Raw genomic sequence first — 22,424 nt, forward strand, 5'->3', positions numbered from 1 at the left:
GTAACTTCATCCTACGGCTACGATTGGATAGAGTGAGGCTGTAACTCCGCTCCCTTTCACATCTCCCTCCATCGCTAATATCACGTGCTGCTGTTTACAGCTACTAGGAGAACGAGATCAATGGCGATGAAATTTGCTCCCAAGCCATAACATCTAACAAGGAGAGGAGGAAAAAATATGAAAACAACAATGCACGTTCTGTCTGAATGACTCAAATCTGCCCATAGTTTGAGAAGTGAGTACTCAGACACGCTGATTTACAGCTTTCTTACTCCATAAACATACAGGACGATTCTTTACGTAGCTAAACCCATTGCTAACCTTTATTTGGGCATATTAAAACACTTAATTATTTCCCTATTATGGCAATCTAATCAGACTTTCAATTCAATTCAGCACACCAGGAAATAGCTAACCTTACAGTGCAAGTCAGATGGCTTGTTGCTGAAAATGGTGCATGCTCAAAATGATAACCAGCTAACGTTAGCTAGCTACATTGGCAATTAGCGTCATGATTATCTAACCAGCAAGGTAACATAGTAGCTAATCTAGCTAACAACACAAATTAAAGGGTTAGTTAGCTATGTGATCTGTTAGCAAAGATTACGTTATCTGCTTTGCTAGCTAGCTTATTGCATGCATGTCCGGGCACGTCGACACGAGCCTGATTGGCAAATTAACTAAACTAATATTTGCAACAGGAGTTCAATTTTGGTGACTGTGTAAATTCAGTTTGCAAATACAGAACCTTTCGGTTGGAGATTGAGCTAGCTTGCTGCTGCTGATGATTTTCCGAGCTAGATATTCCTCGGCATTAGATAGACTAGAAAAGGCAAATATCGGCCCGATATATCAGCTCAGTTGTTTATCGGTCGTTCTCTACCTTAGACCCTATTTTACACGATTTTAAGTGTTTGTGTTGTGCTTGCCATCGGTTGAGAAACAGCATGCTCTTGAATACAGGGTGGGTGTCATGTTTTGGCTGATAAATGTTCTAAAATGGGGATAGAATTGACATTTCAACTTTCAAATTATAGCATGGAGGTTTTACATTATACTGTCAATCTTCCATAGGGAACCTATTGAAATCATAGAAATATAGGCAATAGAATAGGCATTACTATTTGTTGACATTCGATAGTGGGTGGATCAGCAGCCATCATTGTGGTAGTAATTGGAAGTTAACATTCCTAGTAAAATTACATTTCAATGACGTACCAACTAAATTGCAGCAGTCTGAAGGGATATGTCAATTCTATGATTGAAATATACCTACCCCATATTCAAGAGAACGCTTTGTCTCTGCTGATGGTAGGCACAACACAAAACTGACCTTATGCAAAATACGGTCTAAACTACACCATTGTGGGAGAAAAGGAAAAAAAGTGTATATATATATATTTTTTTTTTTCAGCAACAAATATAAGTTCGCATACATTTAAACTCAGTATTTCACAATTCCTGTCTTAGGTCAGTTAGGATCACCACTTTATTTTAAGAATGTGAAATGTCAGAATAATAGCAGAGAGAATGATTTATTTCAGCTTTTATTACTTTCATCACATTCCCAGTGGGTCAGAAGTTTACATACACTCAATTAGTATTTGGTAGCATTGCCTTTAAATTGTTTAACTTGGGTCAAACGTTATGGGTAGCCTTCCACAAGCTTCCCACAATAAGTTGGGTGAATTTTGGCGCATTCCTCCTGACAGAGCTGGTATAACTGAGTCAGGTTTGTAGGCCTCCTTGCTCGCACACGCTTTTTCAGTTGTGCCCACAAATGTATAGGATTGAGGTCAGGGCTTTGTGATGGCCACTCCAATACCTTGACTTTGCTGTCCTTAAGCTAGTTTGCCACAACTTTGGAAGTATGCTTGGGGTCATTGCCCTCACTACATATTCGTCGCCAGACCTACTGGCTCCAGGTCATCTGTAAGTCTTTGCTAGGTAAAGCTCCGCCTTATCTCAGCTCACTGGTCACAATAACACCCACCCGTAGCACGCGCTGCAGCAGGTATATCTCACTGATCATCCCCAAAGCCAACACCTGCTTTGGCCGCCTTTCCTTCCAGTTCTCTGCTGCCAATGACTGGAACGAACTGCAAAAATCACTGAAGTTGGAGACTTATCTCCCTCACTAACTTTAAACATCAGCTAACCGATCGCTGCAGCTGTACACAGCCCATCTGTAAATAGCCCATCCAATCTACCTACCTCATCCCCATATTGTTTTAAAAAAAACTTTTTTGCACACCAGTATTTCTACTTACACATCATCTGTACATCTATCACTCCAGTGTTAATTTGCTAAATTGTAATTACTTCGCTACTATGGCCTATTTGCCTTACCTCCTCACGCCATTTGCACACACTGTATATAGACTTTTCTATTGTGTTATTGACTGTACTTTGTGCTGTTTGTGTCGCACTGCTTTGCTTCATCTTGACCAGGTCACAGTTGTAAATGAGAACTTGTTCAACTGGCCTACCTGGTTAAATAAAAAAAAATGTCCATTTGGAAGACCCATTTGCAACCAAGATTTTAACTTCCTGACTGAGGTCTTGAGATGTTGCTTCAATATATCCACAATTTTCCTACCTCATGATGCCATCTATTTTGTGAAGTGCACCAGTCCCTCCTACAGGTAAGCACCCCCATAACATGATGCTAACACCCCCGTGCTTCACGGTTGGGATGGTGTTTTTGGCTTTCAAGCCTCCCCCTTTTTCCTCCAAACATAACAATGGTCATTATGGCCAAACGGTTCTATTTTTGTTTCATCAGACCAGAGGACATTTCTCCAAAAAGTACAATCTTTGTCCCCATGTGCAGTTGCAAACCGTATAGCTTTTTTATGGCGGTTTTGGAGGAGTGGCTTCTTCCTTTGCTGAGCGGCCTTTCAGGTTATGTCGATATAGGACTCTTTTTACTGTGGACATAGATACTTTGGTACCTGTTTCCTCCAGCATCTTCACAAGGTCCTTTGCTGTTGCTCTAGGATTGATTTGCACTTTTCACACCAAAGTACGTTCATCTCTAGGAGACAGAACATGTCTCCTTCCTGAGCAGTATGACGGCTGCGTGGTCCCATGGTGTTTATACTTGCGTACTATTGTTTGTACAGATGAACGTGGTACCTTCGGGCGTTTGGAAATTGCTCCCAAGGATGAACCAGAATTGTGGAGGTATCCAAATTTTTTTCTGACGTCTTGGCAGATTTGTTTTTCCCATGATGTCAAGCAAAGAGGCACTGAGTTTGAAGGTAGGCCTTGAAATACATCCACAGGTACACCTCCAATTGACTCAAATGTCAATTAGCCTATCAGAAGCTTCTAAAGCCATGACATAATTTTCTGGAATTTTCCAAGCTGTTTAAAGGCACAGTCAACTTAGTGTATGTAAACCTCTGACCACTGGAATTGTGGTACAATGAATTATAAGTGAAATAATCTGTAAACAATTGTTGGGAAAATTACTTGTCATGCACAAAGTAGATGTCCTAACCGACTTGCCAAAACTATAGTTTGTTAACAAGAAATTTGTGGAGTGGTTGATAAACGAGTTTTAATGACTCCAACTTAGGTGTATGTAAACTTCCGACTTCAACTGTGTGTGTGTGTGTATATTTTATTATTATTTTCTTTATGGGTGTTTTTTTTTTATAGCAATTGACGTTAAAGGATTAAAAAATTAAAAAAAGTACACATTTGTTTGACAAGCCTGTTTGTATGCATTTAAATATAAAACTCAACCCTTTTCCGGTGATTAAGACATGGATGTCTCATGGTAGGGTATGAAAAATGGGTCAATGTCACTTTCTGACCACTTCTACAAATGACAAATATGGAAAGTTTCGTTCAAATCAAAAAAGGTGCGGTCAAAAAGTGATTGAAATCAAATGGAACAACGCAATATGTATGGAATGTGAAGCCTTAAACGTGAAGGACCCATTTGCTACTATAGTATGTCACAGCTTTGAGATACTACTATGTCACAAGGTTACCGCTGCACACTGTTCTCACAGTGAATACCACACAGTGAGGTCATATACTGTGGTAAAGAATTGCTCCCTACGGCAGCACAGAACAAACTTGCAAATTAGAGGTAAAAACAATAACCCAATTGTAACATTCTCAAATTATGTCTATATTCCCACAACATGCCAATAACGTCAGTCACAGTTCAACAAGAACACTACCGACGTGTGGTGAAGACGTGATGTGTTGTAATCTTCAAAAGGTATGGTGAATGGAGACAAATTAAACAGTGGAACAGTCATTAAAACATTCAACACTCAGTGATGCCTGTGCTAGTATCCATTTCAGATGAGCAAACATGAATAACCAGAAGCGTCAGTCAGTGATTGCATTGGCTTGGGAGCTATCGTTACTTGATGTCTCTGGTGAATGTATGTGGAGTGACTCATCTGAAATGTCTCTAGAAAACATTTAAATTACAGCCTTATTCTAAAACAGATTAAATAAAAAAAAAAATCCTCAATCTACACACAATACCCCATAATGAAAAAGCAAACAGGTTGACATTTTTGCAAATGTATAAAATAAAAAATACTTTATCTACATAAGTATTCAGACCCTTTGCTATGAGACTCAATTGAGCTCACGTGCATCCTGTTTCCATTGATCAACCTTAATGTTTGTACAACTTGATTGGAGAACACTTGTGGTAAAATCAATTGATTGGACATGATTTAGAAAGGCACACACCTATCTATACAAGGTCCCAGAGTTGAAGTGCATGTCAGAGCAAAAACCAAGCCATGAGGTCGAAGGAATTGTCCGTAGAGCTCCAAGACAGGATTGTGTCGTGGCACAGATCTGGGTAAGGGTACCAAAACATTTCTGCAGCATTGAAGGATCCTAAGAACACAGTGGTCTCCATCATTCTTAAATGGAAGAAGTTTGGAACCACCAAGACTCTTCTTAGAGCTGGCCGCCAGGCCAAACAGCACCTGGGGAGAAGGGCCTTGACCAAGAACACGGCAGTCACTCTGACAGAGCTCCAGAGTTCTTCAGTGGAGATGAGAGAACCTTCCAGAAAGACAACAAATCAAGCATTTATGGTAGAGTGGCCAGATGGAAGCCACTCCAGAGTAAAAAGCACATGACAGACCGCTTGGAGTTTGCCAAATGGAACCTAAAGGACTCTCAGAACATGAGAAACAAGATTCTCTGGTCTGATGAAACCAAGATTGAACTCTTTGGCTTGAATGCCAAGTATAAAGTCTGGAGGAAACTTGGCACCATCCCTACGGTGAAGCATGGTGGTGGCAGCATCATGCTGTGGGGATGTTTTTCAGCGGCAGTGACTGGGACACTAGTCAGAATCGAGGGAAAGATTAACAGAGCAAAGTACAGAGAGATCATTGATGAAAACCTGCTCCAGAGTGCTCAGGACCTCAGACTGGGGCAAAGGTTCAGCTTCCAACAAGACAATGCAGATGTGGCTTCAGGACAAGTCTCAATGTCATTGAGTCAGCCAGAGCCTGATCGAACATCTCTGGAGACACCTGAAAATAGCTGTGCAGCTCCCCATCCAACCTGACAGAGTTTGAGAGGATCTACAGAGAAGAATGGGAGAAACAACCCAAATACAGGTGTGCCAAGCTTGTAGCGTCATACCCAAGAAGACTTGAGGCTGTAATCACTGCCAAAGGTGCTTCAACAAAGTACTGAGTAAAGGGCCTGAATACTTATGTAAATGTTATTTTTATTGATCTAAAAAAAGTGGTATTTCCAACAACAAAAAAATAATGTACAAAGTTTTTGCTTCGTCATTATGGGGTATTGTGAGGAAGAAAAGAAAAAAAATCTATTTTAGAATAAGGCTGTAATGTAACAAAATGTGGAAGACGTCAAGGGGTCTGAATACTTAACGAATGCACTATACCTGTGATGTCTGTAGCAAATGTATAGTGATTGTTACTTCATGGTGTGCTAAATGTGGGTTACTTGGAATGTCTGTAGTAAATGTATTTAACATGGGATATACGTGTGGTGAATATTACCGGTGGGTTGGGTTTGGGTGAGGGTGATTGTTACCTGGGATGTCTGTGGTAAATGTATTTAACATGGGATATACGTGTGGTGAATATTACCGGTGGGTTGGGTTTGGGTGAATGTGTCTGGTGGTGATTGTTACCTGGGATGTCTGTGGTGATTGTCTTGCCGCCTGATGTCTCATCTTCAGAGGAGCTGGTGCTAGAGTCACAGGTGAGGTCGCTGTCACTTGTACTGCTGTCCTGCAGCAGGTTGTATTTCTTCCTCGCCGCTGCCTCACGCTTCTGCCTCAGCAGTCGTATCCGCTCCTTGTGCTTCTGGCTCCGGTGACCTTTGACTTTAGCCAGCCGGCCGTTGGTCTGCTTCTCGCCGCCTACTCCTCCTGCCACAGCCGGCTGGCAGCGGTTCTTCTTGGCTGCCATTGTGTTGGTGGACATCTCACTTTCAGAACGTGAACGCCGGGACTTTTGCCTGCTTGACGATGATGTTTGGCACCCTGCTGCCAGCCCGGTGTCAGCCACCGTAGTGCCCTCCTCCCCTGACGCCCGCGAGGCGGCTCCCTCCTCACCAGAGGAGAGTGTGTCTGAGTCGGCCTGGTGGCCACTGGAGGAGGGCGAGAGCATGCAGGGGTTGGAGGAGTCGCTCTCGTAGACGTGGCCTGAGGCGGGCTTGTCACTGCCAGTGGAGGTGTGCTGGGACTCTGGGGAGTCTCTCCTTAGCTCCTTCATGAGGCAGGGCATGGAGAGCAGGCTGGGCTCACCCTCCATCTGCAGGGGACTGTCCCCCTCTTCTCCTGGTGGAAAGCTGGTGGTGGTCTCTGTTTTAAGGGGCTCCCCCTGCTCCCCCCTAAAAGCAGCTGCTGACCCCACCTGTGCAGGACACTCTGGGAGGGTCTCGCCATCCACAAACTCCTCTGTGTCTGCCATCTTAATGCTAGTTGAGCGTAGGGCCCCGTGGTCTGACTGTCTTAGAAGAGTGGGCCTGGACAGGAACTCACCTGGAACAACAATGCATATATATTTAGGGAAAGGGGGATAACTAGTCAGTTGTACAACTGAATGCATTCAACTGAAATGTGTCTCCTGCATTTTTACACACATATACATAAAAATAAATGCAACTTCACACAGACTTTGGTTCAAACGCCTAAGGAAGCAGGTTATTTTTCTTCTTTGCTAGCTGGCTAATGGTAGCTTAGCTGTCTGGCTAGGTAGCTAGATTAGTGTGGGGGTTCGAAGGGTGTATTTGCGGCCCGCAATTCAGGGCATTCTGCAGGAATGCCTCTTCATATTTCTATTGGTCCATTTTTAAGCTAGGACTTTGGTACACAGGTAGGGGCGCTCCAGTACAGTAGGTGGCAGTAATGCACAGTAACATTGGATGCCAACTGCCGATAAACCCCACGGAAGAAGAGGCGGGGTCTAGAACGGTAGCTAGCTGGTGTCCTTCACCCCCGCCAGTCGTGCACCGCTTAACCCGCAGTTCTGAGGGCAGGTGTTCGGCAGGTGGGACCGAAGGTCACTGTGTGCTTGCTAGAACTCCAGCAGGTGGGAGCAACACCGGTAGACGGTGTCCTTTGCTCCAGAAAAACTAAAATACTTGTATTTCCCTTTTGACACATTTTAATCGCATTGACAATCTGGGGAAATCCTGAATATCAAAAGTGTCTCACAAGCATGAAGATGGCTGGTGAAAAGGAAGGGGGGGGGGGCTTTAATACAGGAACCAATGGGATGCTTGGACGCAATGCAGGAATGCCCACATGCAGGAACGCCCTGAATTGCGGGCCGCTACTGTGAAAGGCTGCACGTTTCCCATAAAATCGATTGTTTTTGACGAGTGGATTCAGTTGCTGGGAAGGACGGGGGATTTGTAAACACAATCATCCATCCATGCATGCATTTGTTATACTAGCACGAACCCGTTGGGCAGATAACTACGTAGTTAGCCAACTACCTAAAATGGAAGAGACGTAACATTAGCTATGCTAGTGACGATTCAATTTAAAACGCATTCCTTTAGCTAGCCATGGTATGCTAGCCAGTTAGCACTGACGGCGTATCTAGCTATGCAGGCGAACATGCTAGCTAGCAACTTACCTTGGACCGGGTGTTACGCGTTTGTTTCTTCAGTGTCCGACCTCTGTGACATCTTATTTTTTATATATATTTACGTATGACTTATACAAATAATACACTTGCAACGTCAACCTTAGTCCACTGACACATTCGAATACCAGCTAGTTACTTATTTCAAAATGTCCCCACCGGCCGATGTTCACATAAAAATGTGCGTCACTTCCGTGGTTGTAAACGACATAGGAAAAACAAGCACCTCGGTGCGTCTTGGAAGTTGTGTAGCTACATAATCACTTCAGGTTGTTGTAGGTGCACACTGTATATTAGTTTTGAACTTAAATCACTAAAGCCGTGTTCACATTGACAGTTTGAAGTGATTCAAATCCAATTTATTTTGCATATCCGATTCTGTTCTTTTTCCTGCAGTCTGAACAGCCAAAAAGCACATGGAATCGGATATTCAAACAACCTACGAAGGTTGTTTGAATTCCAATACTATGCCAATCTGATTCCTGGACATGTCACTTGTCTGAATGGTCCAATCTGGTTTTTGCGCTCATGTGGTTTTTAGATTTATTCGGCATATCTTGTTGCTTGCTTGCTAGCTACTCTGACATTTTGACAAGAACATGTGGTAGCTAACTAGCTTGTTAATTAGTGAATGTGCTAGAAAGGTAAACACGTTAACCTTTTTGGCTTTAAAAAGTGTTCTTACACTGATTTTGAACATTCAAAGCAACTGGGAAACGTCCATGTCAGGCATTGTTGTCACCTTAACATGCTACATAACTTCTGAATGATAGGAAGCACCACCAATTAGCTGCATCATTTGTGGGGGACGACATGTTTACTATTGCATCGTTTTCATAGGAAACAATTAGTGGCACATCTTTACTTTCCCACCTATGATTTTGTAAGACAGCTAAAGATACCCGTAGACACATTCTGGAAAAAAATATAGCCCAAACAGCCCATGACAAGTTAATGACAAACCTTTATGATTTACATTGACATTTATTATAATTAAAAATACTTTCTACACTTACCATCCCCAAAATGTATCATTTTTAAAGGCAGCCCTTTAGACATGGAGGAATTCATGAAGTCCACCTTCATCTCCAGTTGAGCATCAATTGCAGCCCTGGACAAGGAGAAAACGGCTAACTTAAAATAGAATTGTCGCAATGTACAGTATTATCACAAAGTTCATGTTGGCAAAACTCACAAATTCTCGCTTTGTCGCTTCAATTTTTACTTCCGCAAGAGATGGACTCTTATGGGGAAATACGATATTTTTTAGAAGAGCATATCACAAATTTAGAAGAAATGTAAATGAAAATTTTTAAAATACTAACATTTCTTACTGGGCTCAAATCTCTGTAGAGTTCTAGTTTCTTTGACAAAGGTATCATTTCTTGTTTCAACGTGGCAATTTGCTGCAGAGGGAGGAGAAACCCATTGCAATACATTTCACAGCAAAGCAGAACGGCAAATACTACCAGCTTAAAACATGACATGAGTAAACCTCAGTGAGCTCCAACAGAGCTTGGTGGGAGATAGATTCTCCATGTGTCTGGATGCCAGATGTTCCTGAGGGTGAGAGGATGAACATGCATTGCTTATGACCCAGGCAAAAAAGCCCTAAATACCTGACCATGTTTCCGAGGTTGACTTCCCAGCTCAATAAACCACAAGCTATCCCCCAATCCAACATCTCAAACCCAGAAACAAAACAGAGGAAATCTTTACTCTTGAAGAAAAAGAATTAACAACATACAGTACCAGTCAAAAGTTTGAACACATCTACTCATTCCAGGGGTTTTCTTAATTTGTACTATTTTCTACATTGTAGAATAATAGAGAAGACATCAAAACTATGAAATAATACATATGGAATCATGTGGATTTCTCTCCAAGACATGTTGTCCAACTCATTATAGTTAAGCACAGAAAACGTGGTAATTAACTACAATGACCTACAGCTGCCTGTTTTCATTGGTTCTTGCCAGGTAAGCCTGTGGGGCCAGCAAACATAGGCTACATGGAGAGGAAGGGCGATAGAGACAGGAGAGGGATTGAGAGCGGTTATTTGGGTATCTATTCGACAATGAATCTAATTGTGTTGTTATTTAGCAGTATTAAAGAGTAACTGACCTTAAAAAACAACTAATCTCTTTCAAAACGGCCTATGTGTCATCGATATGAGTCAAACATTTAGTCTATTGTAAAAATAGACAACAAAGTGTAAATATAATTTTGGTCAGTCAGTTTTGTCTAAATCGAAGTTTGGAAGCTCAGTATGTCCACAAGTAAATTAAGGTTAGGTTTGGATTACAATTATGTCAACAAGTCATGCCGCTTTTTGCCAAGCTCCACATGAAAATTGCCCCTCCGCCCACTTTGCTTCCCTACATTGAATGGGGCTCCGTTGTTTCATCGCCCGCAGTTTTGAGACTGAAAAGCCCTATACGAATTGACCAACTGGGTTGCATGCCCTTCTAAATCAAATCAAATTTTATTAGTCACATGCGACGAATACAACCTTACAGTGAAATGCTTACTTACGAGCCCCTAACCAACAATGCAATAAAAAATAATAAATTTAAAAAAATACGAGTAAGAAATAGAAGTAACAAATAATTAAAGAGTTTCAGTAAAATAACAATAGCGAGACTATACACAGGGGGGTACCGTTGGGGGGGGGGGCAATGTTTGTTAGATGTTCAGGAGTCTTATGGCTTGGGGGTAGAAGTGGTTTAGAAGCCTCTTGGACCAAGATTTGGCGCTCAGGTACCAGTAGCAGAGAGAACTGTCTATGACGAGGGTGGCTGGAGTCTTTGACAATTTTGAGGGCCTTCCTCTGACACCGTGTCCTGGATGGCAGGAAGCTTGGCCCCAGTGATGTACTGGGCCGTATGCACTACCCTCTGTAGCGCCTTGCGGTTGGAGGCCGAGCAGTTGCCATACCAGGCAGTGATGCAACCAGTCAGGATGCTCTCGATGGTGCAGCTGTAGAACCTTTTGAGGATCTGAGGTCCCATGCCAGATCTTTCAGTCTCCTGAGGCGGAATAGATTTTGTTGTGCCCTCTTCACGACTGTCTTCGTGTGCTTGGACCATGTTAGTTTGATGGAGATGTGGACACCAAGGAACTTGAAGCTGTGTACAAAAATTGCTCCACCTGCACCACTACACCCCTGTCGATGAGAATGGGGGCATGCTTGGTCCTCTTTTTCCTGTAGTCCACAATTATCTCCTTTAACTTCATGACGTTGAGGGAGAGATTGTTGTCCTGGCACCACACGGCCAGGTCTCTGACCTCCTCCTATAGGCTGCCTCATCATTGTCGGTGATCACTGTTGTGTCATCGACAAACTTTATGATGGTGTTGGAGTCGTGTCTGGCCATGCAGTCATGAGTCAACAGGGAATACAGGAGGGGAATAGGCACGCACCCCTGAGGGGCCCCCTGTGTTGAGGATCAGCGTGGCTGATGTGGGGTTACCTACCCTTACCACCTAGGGGCGGCCCGTCAGGAAGTCCAGGATCCAGTTGCAGAGGGAGGTGTTTAGTCCCAGGGTCCTTAACTTAGTGATGAGCTTTGAGGTCACAATGGTGTTGAACGCTGAGCTGTAGTCAAGGAATAGCATTCTCACATAGGTGTCCTTTTTGTCCAGGTGGGAAAAGGCAGTGTGGAGTGCAATAGAGATTGCATCATCTGTGGATGTGTTGGGGTGGTATGCAAATTGGAATGGGTCTAGGGTTTCTGGGAAAATGGTGTAGATGTGAGCCATGACCAGCCTTTCAAAGCACTTCATGGCTACAGACGTGAATGCTACGGGTCGGTAGTCATTTAGGCAGGTTACCTTAGTGTTCTTGGGCACAGGGACTATGGTGGTCTGCTTAAAACATGTTGGTATTACAGACTCGGACAGGGAGAGGTTGAAAATGTCAGTGAAGACACTTGTCAGTTGGTCAGCGCATGCTCGCAGTACACGTCCTGGTAATCCGTCTGGCCCTGTGGCCTTGTGAATGTTGACCTGTTTAAAGGTCTAACTCACATCGGCTGCGGAGAGGGTGATCACACAGTCTTCCAGAACGGCTGGTGCTCTCATGCATGTTTGTGTTATTTGCCTCAAAGAGAGCATATAACTAGTTTAGCTCATCTGGTAGGCTCGTGTCACTGGGCAGCTCTCGGCTGTGCTTCCCTTTGCAGTCTGTAATGGTTTGCAAGCCCTGCCACATCCGACGAGCGTCAGAGCTGGTGTAGCACGATTCGATCTTAGTCCTGTATTGATGCTTTGCCTGTTTGATGGTTCGTCAGAGGGCATAGCAGGATTTCTTATAAACTTCTGGGTTAGAGTCCCGCTCCTTGAAAGCAGCAGCTTTCAACCAGAATTCATGGCTTCTGGTTGGGGTATGTACAAACGGTCACTGTGGGGACGACGTCATCGATGCACTTATTGATGAAGCCAATGACTGATGTGGTGTACTCCTCAATGCATTGGAGGAATCCCGGAACATATTCCAGTCTGTGCTAGCAAAACAGTCCTGTAGCTTGGCATCTGCTTCATTCTTACCCATGACAGACCACAGCCTGTCATTTCCAATGGGAGAAAATTAACCATAGTGGGGCAGTACAAGCAAAAATGTGGGCAGAGCCAAGCACGAGCTAGCTAAATCCGATTGGCACGTTCTAGCATTCATTTGCATATTTCCGTTAAGGAAAGCAGACTGAAGTGTGCGTGTGCAATAACTCAATTCACCCTTGCACTCCTACACAATGCACATTTTAGCCATTAACACAGAACAACGAGCCAGATGTTTCAACGGATGTATAAATCTGAAACATCCGTTTGGCCTTTCTACTCACCACCAAATATGGTGTTAAGAGTATGCCTAGTGGTCGGCAGTGGGAGAAAATACTCTGCAAATGTTCTCATCAATGAAACATTTGATCTAAAGACAGTTTTCTGTTCCCAAAACTAAAATATGTTACAATCACAGTGGACTAAGTTTTGTAGACTTTACCCTTTTTAAAAATTGCGTTGTTTATGAGTGCAAAGGCGAATTGAGTTATTGCACACTACATTTCACATAGTAGCTGTTCCTTGACGGAAATATGGGTTAGTTATAAAAATCTTTGCCGGTACTATGCAACCAGCTGTGTACGTTGCTGAATGCTTGCTGATACATTTTGCTCTTTGCTGCCAAAGCCATAGCTATATTTGCACCATATTTAATTTATTTTTGCCCTTGATAAATTCACTTGGCCAACGCACTGAAGAGTTTTGTGAACGATGGTGTGCTATACTTAATAAATGTTCATTGGACCTGATGACTGATCATTGAACAACTTAAAAAGGATATTACCGAGATGACAACCTTAGTAGTAAGATTACGACCGAACTGAAGGAGAGGAAAATGAAGAAGTATAAACGTGATTTGGAAGAAAAGAACAAAGGACTAATATACCTCTGGCGAGATCCTGAGCACAAGAAACCACAAAACCCGGAAGAGACGAGCCGATGACAGACGCTGAGTTCCTTTGTCAGACCAACTATCCACAGACAGCGCTTACTCTGGCTCCCCTAACAAATGGTGAGAGGTTTTTCTACAACAGAGGGCGGGGACACCGGAGACAACGTCGAGGCAAACACCCCCAGCATGTAAGAGGGTTCGGCACATATGTCGGGGGAAGAAGAAATCCACTACCACCCCGCGAGACCTACCAATTGAGACCCAGGATGGCCCCCAGTCCAACAGGAGCAAAACGTCTTCAATTTATCAAGTAAGACCCTGACATCAGCTCACCTCAGTGTTCTCAATAAGGGGTTATCATATGTACCCACTGCATACAAGGGATGCAACAGTTCGGTACGCCCCCTACGGGTTCAATATGCACACGTGAACCACGTTGTACATTCAGATCCACAGAACCAGACACACAGTTTGTGAACAGGCAAGGCAGGCAACTGCTTGAGACCCCAGGCCATTAGGGGGCTCCTAAGGGCTGACAAACTTTACTCAACAACAATGTCTCAAAATGTGGAAACTGCAGTGATCGCAACCCCTCCCCCTTAAACAACCAGTGCGCCTTGGTCCAATCATTTTCAAGAACGTGACAGAATATCCCACCAAACCAGGACCAAGCAGTGTGTTCACCAGGTAAAGGAGTTTTGGACATGGGAAGAAGTGATGCGAAACCCTTCCTTGGCGGCAGACGGAAGGTAATAATGGAGGACAGCGATGACGCCAGCGTTCGCTGCCACAGAAAGCCCAAGGGGTGGCCGGTCGAGCCGAGGAGAGTGCCAGAGCCCGAATGGCAAACTCTGTAGGAGCGTGTCATCAGACCATTGCCACAGAAACCCCAATATTTATTTTTGGGGGGGGGGGCACATGGAGCCGGCGGCTGAGCCGCGGGAAGAGCCAGAGACTGTCAGGGAGGCAATGGAGAAGTTGGGAGAGAGAGATGTTGTGCAAGTGTGTTCTGCTCAACATTCGACCAGAAGATCCGGTTAGCAGTCTGGTGAAACCTGTGTCGGCTCCACGCATCTGGCCTCCAGTGCGCCTCCCCAGTCCGGTACGTCCTGTGCCAGCTCCCCGCACTCGCCCTGAAGTGCGTGTCACCAGTCCGGTGCAACCGGTGCCGACTCCACGCATCAGACCTCCAGTGCGCCTCCCCAGTCCAGACCGTCATGTGCCTGCTCCCCGCACTCGCCCTGAAGTGCGTGTCACCAGTCCGGTGCCACCTGTACTGGCTTCACGCACTAGGCCTCCAGTGCGCATTCACAGTCCAGAGCTTCCGGCGACGGTTCCCAGTCCGGAGCTTCCGGCGACGGTTCCCAGTCCGGAGCTTCCGGCGACGGTTCCCAGTCCGGAACCTCCTGCGACGGTCCAGAGTCCGGAACCTCCTACGACGGTCCAGAGTCCGGAACCTCCTACGACGGTCCAGAGTCCGGAACCTCCTGCGACGGTCCACAGTCCGGAACCTCCTGCGACGGTCAATGGTCCGGAGAGTCCAGGCACGGTGTCAAACCCAGCTCCAAGGTCGGAGCCTTCCTCTGCGCCGGTGGCCAGTCCAGGCACGGTGTCCAGTCACGCTCCATGGCGGGAGCCTTCCTCTGCGCCGATGCCCAGTCCAGGCACGGTGTCCAGTCCCGCTCCAAGGCCGGAGCCTTCCGCTGCGCCGGTGCCCAGTCCAGGCAAGGTGGCCAACCCAGCTCCATGGCCGGAGCCTTCCTCTGTGCCGGTGGCCAGTCCAGGCATGGTGTCCAGTCCCGCTCCAAGGCCGGAGCCCAGTCCAGGCACGGCGGCCAACCCAGCTCCATGGCCGGAGCCTTCCTCCGCGCCGGTGCCCAGTCCAGGCACGGCGTCCAACCCAGCTCCATGGCCGAAGCCCTCCTTTGCGCCGGTGCCCAGTCCAGGCACGGCGTCCAACCCAGCTCCATGGCCGGAGCCCTCCTTTGCGCCGATGCCCAGTCCAGGCACGGCGTTCAGCCCGGCGCCATGGCCGGATCCGGGGTCTGGGCGGGGGCTACGACCTGCACTGGAGCCGCCATCAACACTAATCACCCCACCTACCCTCCCCAATTGCTTTCAGGTTTTGCGTTAGGGTTAGTTATAAACAAAAAGAAACAAACAACGAACCGTCACATCAGAGGTGCTACATTCACTAACTCAAAACAATATTGCACAAAACACAGGTGGGAAAAAGGCTACCTAAATATGATCCCCAATTAGAGGTAATGATTACCAGCTGCCTCTAATTGGGAATCATACCAAGCACACCAACATAGAAATAATAAACCTAGAACACCCCTTAGTCACGCGTGACTAAGGCGTGACAGTACCCCCCCCCCCCCCCCCCCCCCCCCCACGCCCTGACCAGAGAGAGCCCTTGGTTCTCTATGGAATAGTAGGTCAGGGCGTGACTAAGGGGTGTTCTAGGTTTATTATTTCTATGTTGGTGTGCTTGGTATGATTCCCAATTAGAGGCAGCTGGTAATCATTACCTCTAATTGGGGATCATATTTAGGTAGCCTTTTTCCCACCTGTGTTTTGTGCAATATTGTTCATGTATAATGTTTACATTATGTCAGGATATGTTATTGTTAGCCATCAGGGATACTCTGGGAGGAGAAGAGACAGAGTCTGGTATCAATAACCATGACAGCCTTGAGTTGGGGGGGAGTGAGCACTTTAGGGTAGAGGTCAGGTTAGATGAAGTGAGGAAGAACAGATATCACTGAGGTTTTGTCTAGCAACAGAGATGCATTGGCTGTACAATTGTGGAGGAGGAGACTCAGCCTAGGAGAAAGCGTTAAATATCAGTGCTTGTGTGAAATGTTTTTTTTTGGTCTGAATTACAGCTGTATCGACCCTTAGGAAGAATTAAACTTGGTTAAGCTTCTCTAGTGTCTGTGAGTTATTTACTCAAAATTAAAACCTAACTACTTGAATCTACTTCAATTCTGGACACAGTTCCACGTAATAAGAGCATCTCCTCCCAGCTGCCCACTGCACTGAGGCTAGGAAACACTGTCACCACCAATAAATCCACTATAATTGAGAATTTCAATAAGCATTTTTCTTCGGCTGGCCATGCTTTCCACCTGGCTAACAGCCCTGCACCACACACAGCAACTCGCCCAAGCCTCCCCATTTCTCCTTCACCCAAATCCAGATAGCTGATGTTCTGAAAGATCTGCCAAATCTGGATCCCTACAAATCAGCCGGGCTAGACAATCTGGACCCTCTCTACAATCTGGACCCTCTCTTTCTAAAATTATCTGCCGAAATTGTTGCAACCCCTATTACTAGCCTGTTCAACCTCTCTTTCGTATCGTCTGAGATTCCCAAAGATTGGAAAGCTGCCGCGGTCATCCCCCTCTTCAAAGGGGGAGACACTATAGACCCAAACTGCTACAGACCTATATCTATCCTACCCTGCCTTTCTAAGGTTTTCGAAAGCCAAGTTAACAAACAGATTACCGACCATTTCGAATCCCACCGTACCTTCTCCGCTATGCAATCTGGTTTCAGAGCTGGTCATGGGTGCACCTCAGCCATGCTCAAGGTCCTAAATGATATCATAACCGCCATCGATAAGAGACATTACTGTGCAGCTGTACTCATCGACCTGGCCAAGGCTTTCGACTCTGTCAATCAGTTTGGGCTACACACTAATGAGTCTCTCACGAACATGTTTTGCTCACAAGACTTGTCTGAAGGTCCCCGAGTACAGGTCAAAAAATAAATGGAACTACTGTATATATGGAGACTGTTTAGTGCCAAAGGGGTTAAATACATATATATGTATATAAAAATATACAAACATTTCCTGATCTTTCAGGAAATAGTGGACCTAAGTAACACCATATGGAATGTACAGTAATGTTTCTTAGCTACTGCTTCTTTGTAGGGTCCCCTTGGGTCCAGCATTCGTAGGCATATAGGTCAGAAGGCCCCTGGCATCATCCCCTGTATGTCTGTGAGTGAGCCCATGCAGACTGGCATCAAGGCTGTGGACAGCCTGGTGCCCATTGGCCGTGGCCAGCGTGAGCTGATCATCAGTGACAGGCATACTGGGTAAGACGATAGCCCGATTGGTGTGAATATTTTAGTGTTGGAAAGGCTCGGTATTTAATGCCTAGACCAAGTGAACTTGACTTACAGTAGGGTGGATAATGCTTGTGGAAATGGGAGAAAAAAGGGCAGGTCATGTCAGTTTAATTTCACTGACATCACGTCTCATCTCATTCCTGACCAGCAGTTGTCTTGTTATTTAGGACCGTGGCAAAGTAAAGGCCTGATAATCAGCTCCTTGTGTTTCTCATGGTAGACAAGTCAGATGTCAACTTATATGGTCATACTTGTAGTGGATACAGAAATCGGCTGTAGCATATTGGCTGGAGTACATCGGTGACATCACACCTTGCCTGAGATCTAAAAGCAAGTGTTGCTCACGGAGTGCTGGCCTAGTCACTTGCTCTGTTGGCTAAGACAGTTGGCTCTGAGTTGCGTGTTGTGCATAAGGTTACTAGTTTGTTTCCCGCTCTGAGCAGAACAGAATGCACTGCTGTTACACATGCATGTTTTGTCATTCACTTTAGTTTTGATAAATGATACAATATTTGTTTCCAATGCATTTTCTCCTTAGTAAAACTGCCATTGCCATTGACACCATCATCAACCAGAAGCGCTTCAACAACGGCACTGACGAGAAGAAGCAGCTGTACTGCATCTACGTCGCTATTTGCCAGAAGAGATCCACCGTGGCCCAGCTGGTGAAAAGGCTGACGCCATGAAGTACACCATAGCGGTGTCTGCCACAGCCTCTGACGCCGCCTCCCCTCAGTAACTGGCTCCGTACTCTGGCTGCTCCATGGGAGAGTCCTGGTCCTTGAGGGCTACCCCGTCATCAGGTAGAACACATCGCCGACCGCGGCGATGTGTTCTACCTCCATTCTCGTCTCCTAGAAAGAGTAGCCAAGATTAATGAAAACTTCGGAGGCGGCTCTCTCACCGCCCTGCCTGTCATTGAGACCCAGGCTGGTGATGTGTCTGCCTACATTCCAACCAACATCATCTCCATCAAAAATGTTTACCATAATTAATCAGAAGCTGAAAATAAAAGTTGAGTTATCTGGTTTTAATGGACCTTCCTCATACCTATCCTCGCATTCATTCCTTTTTTATTTTATTTCCCCCCCCCCCCTTTTTCCCCCAATTTTGTGGTATCCAAATGATAGTTATACAGTCTTGTCCCATCGCTGCAACTCTCGTATGGATTCGGGAGAGGCGAAGGTCGAAAAAAGTGCGTCCTCCAAAACACAACCCAGCCAAGCAGCACTGCTTCTTGACACAATGCCCGCTTAACCCGGAAGCCAGCCCCACCAATGTGTCGGAGGAAACGCCGTACACCTGGCGACCATGTCAGCGTGCATTGCGCCCGGCTTGCCACAGGAGTCGCTGGTGCGCAATTGGACAAGAACATCCCTGTCGGCCAAACCCTCCCCTAACCCGGACGATGCTGGGCCAATTGTGCGCCGCCCAATGGGTCTCCCGGTCGCAGCCGGCTGCGACAGAGCCTGGACTCTAACCAGGATCTCTAGCGGCACAGCTTAGCACTGCAATGCAGTGCCTTAGACCACTGCACCACTTGGGAGGCCTCACATTCATTCCTGATTGTCATTTTCAGTAATGTCACTTATTGTTATCTTAGGACTGATTGATCAGGTGTTTACCCAATTATAACACTGAACCCATGCATTTGTCTCACTCAGGTCTTCTTGGAGACTGAGTTGTTCTACAAAGGTATCTGACCAGCCATCAACGTGGGTCTGCCTGTGTCACGTGTCGGCCATAAAGCAATGAAGTAGGTGGGCCTCTAATTTCTTTCCCCAGTATTTATAAATTGGCATTGGGCACCTGCATTAGAAACCCTTACAAGTGAATTAGTGTCCCACTTGTCACTGACCCCATTTCCTCCCTGGTCAGGTGGGTGGTACCATGGAGCTGGAGCTGGCCCGGTACAGTGAGGTGGTGTCCTTCACCCCGTTTGATTCCGACTTGGACGCTGCCACCCAGCAGCTGCTGAACCGTGGTGTTTTCCTTACAGAGCTCCTCAAGCAGGGGAAGTTCTGTGAGTATCTTCTAAAATGTGTTGTTTTGGTCACATTTGTATGATTTTAATCAACTGAAATTATGATTGTGTGCACTGTCCCTGTCAAATAAATTGCATGAGAAGGAATTTAAACTTTACTGAGGACGACCCTCTGGAAAATCTTCTCTAGCCACTGCTGTTCGTTCTTCCTTGCCTGTGTGACTGACTGCATGCATTTTGTTCTGCAGGCCCCATGGCCATTGAGGAGCAGGTTACAGTCATCTATGCTGGTGTGCGGGGACACTTGGACTAAATGGACCTAACCAAGATCGAAGATCGAGAAGGATTTCCTTCAACACGTTCTCAGCCAGCACCAGGACCGCTTGTCACAAATTAGGTAAACCAAATCAACTACCATGTTTTAGCCAGCTTAAGCTTGATGTTCTGACATTATTGGGCTCCTTTTGTAAGTTATCGTACCATGTTCGTGAACATATGTTAACCCATTTGGCTTCCCCTTGCAGAGCCGATGGCAAAATCTCAGAAACCACAGATGCCCAGTTGAAGCAGATTGTCTTGACCTTCCTGGCAAGCTTTGAGTAGTGTCTTATATTTTGAACTGTTTTGTCAATGTTTGCATAGTGTGCAGGTTACACTTTCTACGCCATTCAGAAAATAAAGTGGCACTTGATATCTCCTAAAAGAGAATAAAAAGTGTTTCTACTCCAGGACCCATGGACTTTCTTTTCTACTGCCTCCCCCATCACCCTTCTTAAAGTATTTAACATTTACATTTTGGCCATTTAGCAGACACACTTACTGTATCCAAAGTTACTTACAATCAGTGCATTCAACTTAGGAAGGTTAGGGAGAGCCACATACCAAGACCATCCAGTAAAAGCTTATTCAAATGAGCTGACCAAAAAAGACTAGTGGTCACTTTTTACTGACTGCAAAAGGCAGATTATCTCACTGACATCAATGATGGATAGCCATATAATATTGTTTTAGTAAGTCTCTGCCTCAGTTATGCTTCACAATCATAAAGCATTATCAACAAACTATGAGGTCTCGTCAGGATTCTGAACCATCTTGCTGTCCCTGCCGCAGATGTCTGACATTCAGGGACCAATCTTATGACTGGGTGACCTAGTTTCTAGGGGTGATAACCATAGACTTGCCTACACGGTCACATCATTAGTGACAACAGTGCTTTTTCTCAGCATTTCTACAGCTCTTTTTAACAACAAAGGACTATGAATTGTAAAATAATAACAAAGACAGTTCTAATTAATGTTACCCCTTTCGATAATTCGGTGGTAATAGTACATAGAATGAAACGTTTTGTCATGGGGAAAAACAACATTGAGACATTGGGTATTGTTACTAGGTAGAAAATGACAAAGAAACGTTTTATTCTGATTGGCTCTATTGAATCGAGAATCCGCTGCGCTGTCTGTTTACTGCATCAGTCACTGATCAAATCAAACTGTCGGCGTTGCACTCACTGGAGAGGAAAATACACATATAAGGTTACAAACTATAAAGAAACCATCATTTATTCGTTGAACATACCAAGCGGAACACCATGGCTTCAGGAGGAGAGTAAGTTGCCATCGCTATCTAATTTGCTTTCCTGAAGGACCCAGTTACCAAGAAAGAACGTTTGCTTTGTTAGCTAAAACCTAGGTAAATTGGCTAGATAATGCTGGTTAACTTTCTGTTGTTGCTAACGAACGTGCCCAACTAGCTAATATCGGTTTGTGTTCTATGGACGTAGCAATATTTGAACATATAGAAGTCCTATACATGCAAATGATACGTTTCCACATAGCTAGTTATCTAGCTAACAGCTAGATTATACCATGCCCATGTGTCAGTGCCGGTTAGCTAAACGCATAGCTAATTTCACTTATACTGGCCAGGTCAAAAATACCAGTTTGCCATCTCTGCATCTGTCTACCAGATTTAACTAGCTACGTAGCTAGCAAAGCTGGTTAACTGACAGCGACGTAAATAGGAAGACTGCTTGTCATGTTGTAGTTAACGTTTGCTAAGTGATGCTTGTTATACTTACAAAAGTTATAGTAGTCTGTTAGATTGAGCGAATGACTGACCACCTTCGCTCTCGTAGTTTTTCATGCTGTGTCATGTGGGGGCATGTACAACACTTAACTACATATTTACAACTGAATCTGAAATCCAGAGGCCGGCAGATGCCGATATTGAGTCGTTTCATCTTACTGTCCAAACGCATTGTATGCAGCTGGCAATACACTCCTATCACCGTGGACCGGTTTATACATAAAACATTCTCCATACAGGCAGCGAAGGCGTCTCCTTAACTTTCTCCTTAACTATACAGTATTTAATGGTGGGAAAATATGCATACTTCATTTATGAAACACCATTTTTCACCACCATGCTAGAGTGGCTAATACGACTTCCTGATGTTGCGCCAGTCATTCAGGAGGAAATCTATAATTTGCAGCCTCAATGGAGAACGTTTTTAAGTATGATCTGGTCTACGGGGATAGGTGTGTATTGCCTGCTGCATACAATGCGTTTGGACGGTAAGATGAAACGACTCAATATCACCATCTGCTGGTCTTTGGGCTACTGAAGCTGATGCTAGCGTTTAGCAAAACATTAGCATTTCGTACAGTAAACATTACAAAGCGGATACTCCCTTTCTTCCGAGTCCCGAACCTAGCTAGGT

General features: G+C 45.1%; 2 protein-coding genes and 1 pseudogene across 9 annotated transcripts in view; 2 read left to right on the forward strand and 1 right to left on the reverse strand.

Moving 5' to 3' along the window:
* The window catches only part of LOC106562929 (protein ARK2N), a 36,376-nt gene extending 14,498 nt beyond the window's left edge, over positions 1 to 21,878 (reverse strand). For 2 of the 5 annotated variants that reach the window (XR_006757622.2, XM_045689851.2), the window contains exons 1-3: positions 21,783 to 21,878; positions 9,146 to 9,240; positions 6,164 to 7,018 (exon numbers count right to left, since the gene is read on the reverse strand). Coding sequence is in view for 4 of the 5 variants with exons in the window: in XM_045689851.2 (XP_045545807.1) it covers positions 6,164 to 7,018; positions 9,146 to 9,215 (925 nt within the window). In the remaining variant the exon portion in view is untranslated. Of the gene's footprint in view, positions 1 to 6,163; positions 7,019 to 8,120; positions 8,322 to 9,145; positions 9,241 to 21,782 lie in introns of those variants that run through there. The other 3 variants (XM_045689852.2, XM_014128043.3, XM_014128046.3) reach the window with 3 other exon arrangements.
* LOC106562931 (ATP synthase F(1) complex subunit alpha, mitochondrial-like) lies at positions 113 to 20,428 on the forward strand (annotated as a pseudogene). Its single transcript, XR_014379427.1, has 5 exons — positions 113 to 235; positions 19,386 to 19,477; positions 19,600 to 19,744; positions 19,954 to 20,102; positions 20,230 to 20,428. The product of XR_014379427.1 is annotated as an ATP synthase F(1) complex subunit alpha, mitochondrial-like (transcript).
* Positions 21,132 to 22,424, forward strand: part of LOC106562928 (transitional endoplasmic reticulum ATPase) — a 52,852-nt gene continuing 51,559 nt past the window's right edge. For 2 of the 3 annotated variants that reach the window (XM_014128038.3, XM_014128039.3), the window contains exon 1: positions 21,139 to 21,310. In XM_014128038.3, coding sequence (XP_013983513.2) covers positions 21,294 to 21,310 — 17 coding nt within the window. In that variant the 5' untranslated portion in view covers positions 21,139 to 21,293. Of the gene's footprint in view, positions 21,311 to 22,424 lie in introns of all 3 variants that reach the window. The other variant, XM_014128040.3, reaches the window with a different exon arrangement.

This window comes from Salmo salar, chromosome 11, assembly GCF_965601325.2.
Source record: "Salmo salar chromosome 11, fSalSal1, whole genome shotgun sequence".
Classification (NCBI taxonomy): domain Eukaryota; kingdom Metazoa; phylum Chordata; class Actinopteri; order Salmoniformes; family Salmonidae; genus Salmo; species Salmo salar.